Source organism: Buceros rhinoceros, unplaced genomic scaffold, assembly GCF_000710305.1.
Source record: "Buceros rhinoceros silvestris isolate BGI_N320 unplaced genomic scaffold, ASM71030v1 scaffold24888, whole genome shotgun sequence".
NCBI lineage: Eukaryota > Metazoa > Chordata > Aves > Bucerotiformes > Bucerotidae > Buceros > Buceros rhinoceros.
This window is the reverse complement of record NW_010425539.1, coordinates 7,738-13,365: the sequence shown is the minus strand read 5'-3', so window position 1 is coordinate 13,365 and position 5,628 is coordinate 7,738. Positions and strand designations below refer to the sequence as shown.

Here is a 5,628-nt window from a genome sequence, read left to right as displayed (position 1 = left end):
CAGGGGCCTTTGGGAGAACTTTCTGACTGAGAAGCAGAACGGTATTGAGGCAGAGGTGTTAAAAGTGTGGTGTTGGTCATGCATTCATGGTGCTGGTACAGGGACTGGGGGTATGACGTTCCTTGCTGATGGTTCATAGCCTGGTTTATTGTTCTGAGGTCTCCACCTCTTAACAAAACAAGGATTGTTTGTTAGTCGTTCTCAATTCCTCTGGTTCACTTTTCCCTGGTATCAGATACTGGAGTTGAAGGACAAAGCTTTCCTTTCATCAACTCTTGATTTCAAGGCTTTCTACTCATATTGCTTGATACACACATAGCAAAGAAAATATGGCAAATGTGGGATGACACCAGGGCTATGTGCTGTGGGGAGAGCTGCACCATCTAGTTTCCAACAAGCCACATGCTTTTCAGCCTGTTGTTGATTCAGCAGACGGGAGGCTTCTTTCAGCCCTGGTATTTCCTCCCTCCCCCCTACCCACCTGAGTATTTCACTGTCAAAAAAGCAGAATAGCACAGGGACATCCCCAAGCAGATGCCGGCTTGCTGTGAGGACAGAGAATGGCTCCTTGCAGCAGAACCACTGGTAAACTGCCTGAGCAACCTGATCTCTCTGAGCAACCTGATCTAGTTGAAGATGTCCCTTCTCACTGAAGGGGGCGTGGACTAGGTGACCTTTAAAGGTCCCTTCCAACCCAAAAGATTCTATGATTCTCTGAAAATGAAGGACACCGGTGATCAGGGCAGTAAAAAAGGGATAGGAGGGCTGAGAAGTTGTATGAGAACATCCTTTACTGCCCCACTCCATCTGTTAACCGTGAGGAAAAGATGGGAAACAGGCACTTGACCTGAAATACTTAATTTTGCTTCAAGTGGAAAATACTGAGTGTGGGCTCTTTAGCTAGAGCTGAAAGGCTCTGCCTGAATTACTGCTTTTCTGGAATATTTGAAAATGCTGCAAGGCCATGTCCTCCCAAATCTTTTGCACTCAGACTGAATGATTGATGCCAGATGTGAGAAATTCTGCTCTATGTCCGTGCTTAATCTTGACACATACACAAGCTTCTCTCTAGCCTGCTTGCTTTTCCCAGCCATTGCTCATAACTTGTTGTTCCAAATTTGTCAGAACAGGCCAGCAGAGAACAACTCAGAGGTGGACAAGTCAGCATCACCCTCAGTGGCTCAGCTGGCAGGGATATTCAAAGAGCAAGCAGCCAGTCTCACTGGAAAAGAGGTAAGGAGCTCTGCAGCCACCAGCAGGTAATCAAGTGGGTAATCAGAGGCACTCACTCTGCCTGCAGAAGTTAAAGCATCAGTGATGTAAGCATGAATCCACCTTGATTTCAAATCTTCGTAAAGGATTTGTCTCCTAGGGCAATGCAAGGTATGACAATCTTTTCCATACGTTGCTGACTTGTGGGTGAGTACTTTGCTAGAGCCATGCCTCAGGACAACTAGACACTGCAACAGAGACACTACGAAGCATGGCAGGGTGCACATATATACCTAACAGTACAGACAGCAATGCATGTACTGTCTGGGCTGGCTTTTGTGGGCAGAGGACTACAGTGAATAATGCCGTAGCTAATATTCAGCCATGGAAAAAGAAAGCAAACAACAGATTACACGGTGTAGAAGCCAGCACCTTTTTCACAAAAGAAGATTTCTTTCAGGTAATTCATTTTGTATGGATCTGATAGAGAAAGCTGTCTCTTTACTTGCCCTCATAACCTCTTCTCAATGACATTCCAGACTCTGGGCCTCCACCTCTGTCATGCTGAAACTTCATTTTCTTGAAAGCCCGCTATGCCAAGCATTACCTCACAAGCTGTGTTTCACCAGATAAGCAAAACACTCAAATACCTCTCCTAGGAAGAAAGGAAAATCCGAGTGTTTATGGATAGAGGCTGACATTTTAGAAAATTCTCCTGTATTATTATACACTTTTTTAGAAGTGCAAAATGTTTACTTCAGTCAGTGTGTGCCCCTTCAAAACTGAACTGCTTCCTTCTGCTGGTCAGCTCATTTCTGCATGTCCTAGGCTGGGCCTAAGGAGATCCTACCTGTCACCCCTCCTGTCTTTGGCTGGATGCAGTGGTGTCCGCTGTCCTGTAGGGCTGTAGTGCCACCTTCTATCAGAGGTTAGCACTCCCATAGGCGGGCCCCAGTTTAGGAACAGCCAATCTCTTCCCCCTTTTTTTTCCCCTCTAGTCACCAGGGCACCACTCCATCTGTCCCATTACAGTTATTTTCTCTTTTTAAGGTATGAGATGTAATTGCACTAAGTCCCTCACCCTTCAGAAGGCAGCAAGTTCCCAGACCTCTCTTGTGTTATCTGCAGACCTCTGCTACTCCCAAGACAAGGCAGTGTGGAGGGGCCTCACAGTGGAGGGAAACTCATTTTCTCCAGAGACAGGGGAGGACAAGTTTCCTGTCTTTTCTCTCCAAGCCATCTGTCACTTCCTCACCAGCTTTCTCAAACTGGCTTCAGATTAATGGCTGAGTGGATGGTTTTTAACCCTTGCTTGACCCATGCCAGCAAAGGAAACCTATCATCCAGGAAATCCCTGATACATTCACCGTGGCACAGTGCAGCATTTAACGGTTGCAAAATGGTGGGGTTTCAATAAGACATGATATTTGCCCCCCACTTCAAGAAGGACGCTAAGATGCTGGAGTGTGATCAGAGAAGGGCAACAAAGCTGGTGAAGGGTCTGGAGAGCAAGTCTTAGCAGGAGCAGCTGAGGGAACTGGGGTTGTTCAGCCTGGAGAAAAGGAGGCTCAGGGGAGACCTTATTGCTCTCTACAACTACCTGAAAGGAGGTTGTAGTGAGGTGGGCATTGGTCTCTTCTCCCATAGAATGGCCTTAAGTTGAGGTAGGGGAGATCTGGGTTAGATATCAGGAAGAACTTCTTTACAGAGAGGGTTGTGAAGCATTGGAACAGGGAGGTGGTGGAGGCCCAGGGAGGAGGTGGAGTCCCCATTCCTGGACGTGTTTAAAAAACATGTAGATGTGGCACTGAGGGACATGGTTTAGGCACCTTGGCAGTGTTGGACTCAGTGATCTTAAAGGTCTCTTCCAACCAGATGATTCTATGATTATTGCTTCCTAACATGACACAAGGATAAGGGCAGGGTTGTCCTTGAATGCTTAGAAACGCAGCATTGCCATGGCTGGGAATAGCACCACCAGAAGATAAGTGACATCAAGTCTACAGGTCCTCCAAGACAGCCAACTCCACAGAGGGCAAATACACCATAATCCAACTTTTTACATACCTGTTAGACGGTAAGAAAAATTATCCAAATATTATATTGTGGATATTATCCAAGATCCACAATATTATCTGAGTGTTTTACCTCAGTGTTTTAACGTGTGTTAACAGCTTGTCAGGAAACCACAAACCTGGCATAAAAATAGAGACAGCTTGGCTTCAAGACCAGAGCGGTAGTTATGAAGGAGCAGCTCCACAGGTGCTGTGGCTTGCATCTCTTTCTAGTGAGTACTCTTGTATTTCTGAGAGCCCAAGGACATTTAAAAGGAACCAGTGTCCCTGCAGTTACATTGTCTCGTTCCTTCTCGCCTGGAGAATCTGTTTTATAGTCAAATTAAAGGTTACAGATGATGCCTTGTCTCTGTGAGCAGCTCTTCTTCATTACAGAGAAATGAATGGAGCTGCAGGGCATGTTGAAAAAGTCTGAATTGCCCTTTTTCTCCCTAAAATATATCAGATGCAAAATGGGAAAAATCACAAACCAGGTAGGCAGCTGAGGGTCATTAAGAGGAAATCCTGATAATAAGACAGGAAAGAAAACGGTAACAAGCTATTCTAGTGTGAGGGGTTTTCCAGCAGGGTACTCTGAAGATGAAGCTTCTGGGAAGGCTTCTCCACCCTCCACAGCTTAGAAGAGTGTCCTTTGCACAAAGCCTGAAGTGTTGTGGTTCATGCTGTGGAAAGAGATATAGACTACTTTTCCAACACAAGGATTGGGCTCAAGATGCTACAAGCACACCTAGTACACTGGCCATGTGCCCATATGCTAATATCTTGTGCTGCCTTTGGATGACTCCTTTAGGTAAGTTGAGCTGTGCAATGCAAGCGGGTCATTTACAGAGCTTGCCCTTTGGTGCTTGAGTTTCACTTCATCAAAAAAAAAAAAAAATTCCCTGCTGCTGATTTAGTTGTTTTCTTCTCTTAGGTACCACCACATAAGCCAGCTCGGAGGAAACCACCATGTTCCCTTCCATTGTATTCCCACAAAACTGAAACAAGTGACAGTGATGAGCAAGTGAGTATCAGTTTAACAGGGGGACAAGGCCTTCCCTCTATGCAACCTGTTCACTCCTGAGACACCAGGCTGGAGATAGCAGAGAGGTCAGGCTGTGCAGTGAAAGGCATCAATCATACATCATCAAACCTTCCCCTGCTCACACAAGCGTACTGACTCAGAGTCATGCTCCACGCTGTAGCATGGATTCACATCCCATTTCTACTGCTTTTGTTTTAACCCTTAGAGCACTGACAGCTCCACCCAGTTTCCTCCTTTCAAGCATTTTAAAGGAGGAACTGATGGTATTTATTAAATTTGAACAGTGCTTAGCATAGGGAGCATCCATGCTGTTTGTTGCCTTCAGGTGAACTCTGGAGGTTTGAGAACAGAGGCATAATTGTTCTGGTCTTGAGATTTTTCCTTCTTCAGAAAAGGAGGATAATCAAGCAGGAGTGAAGAAGGGTTTTGTCAGCAATACCCACAGAATATTGTCTTAAGGTGTCCTCCGTACAGCACCCTTGAATAAGCAGGTGCCAGTAAGCTGGCTGCTACTCACTACAGCTTATGCTCAGGCCCTTCCCAGTCACTCCTGTTCTTAATGTCCCTCATTTCTGACAGCTACTGGCTCTCGCTGTGTCCATACCAAAGGAGCACAGGCTTTAAAATCTTAAAATCCTTCCTTTTCCTTTAGACCTGAAAAAAGCAATATTCTCCTTCTCAAAGCAATGTTCTGTCTTTCTCAAACTGTTTTCAGCCTTTCATAGCTCTACCTTTCCAGCCACTTAGGTCTTTCCTGCCCATACTAATCAGATACCCTTAACTCTGTTAGTCAAGTGGTGGCAGAAAGCCTTTCCCATCATAAAAATTCACCATGTCACAACATTAAGGCTTGTACCCTTTAAGAGGTAGAATTTTAATCTTCTGTTCCTGAAATAATACCAGGGGAAACTGTAATACGTTAGATATCTTAGTAAAGGCCGTGTAGCAGCAGAGCCGTTACATAACTCAGGTACTTCAGCCAGCAAGCAGACAATCACCTTTTCTCATAGAGAAAGGATACATGTATGTAGAGCCCTAGGACAGCAAGATAACTAAAGGAAACCAGGGTCAAGGAAGAAGCAAGCAAACTTCTGTGTGAAGATGCTGTATGAGGCTGCATTTGCTCCCCTACTAGCAGTTTTTTCTTATCTCTTCCAAGTTTTCTGCTTTCATTGTATTACCTCTTTTTCACATATTTTCCTGTGACTTTTTCATGTTTTGTTTTGTTTTGCAGAAGCGATCTCCAAATGCTTGCCCCATTCCCAAGATCAAGGTGAAAAGCTCCCCCATGATTGAAAAGCTGCAGGTAGGTCTCGG

The 5,628-nt window shown here is 45.1% G+C and overlaps 1 protein-coding gene across 1 annotated transcript in view; it reads left to right on the top strand.

Moving 5' to 3' along the window:
• Positions 1-1,125: 1,125 nt before the first annotated feature.
• RCSD1 (RCSD domain containing 1) overlaps positions 1,126-5,628 on the top strand; it is a gene marked incomplete at its 5' end in the record, with an annotated part of 7,803 nt that continues 3,300 nt past the window's right edge. The window contains 3 exons of the mRNA XM_010141191.1: positions 1,126-1,233; positions 4,201-4,290; positions 5,546-5,617. Of these exons, the coding sequence (XP_010139493.1) occupies positions 1,126-1,233; positions 4,201-4,290; positions 5,546-5,617 (270 nt within the window). The remainder of the gene's footprint in view (positions 1,234-4,200; positions 4,291-5,545; positions 5,618-5,628) is intronic.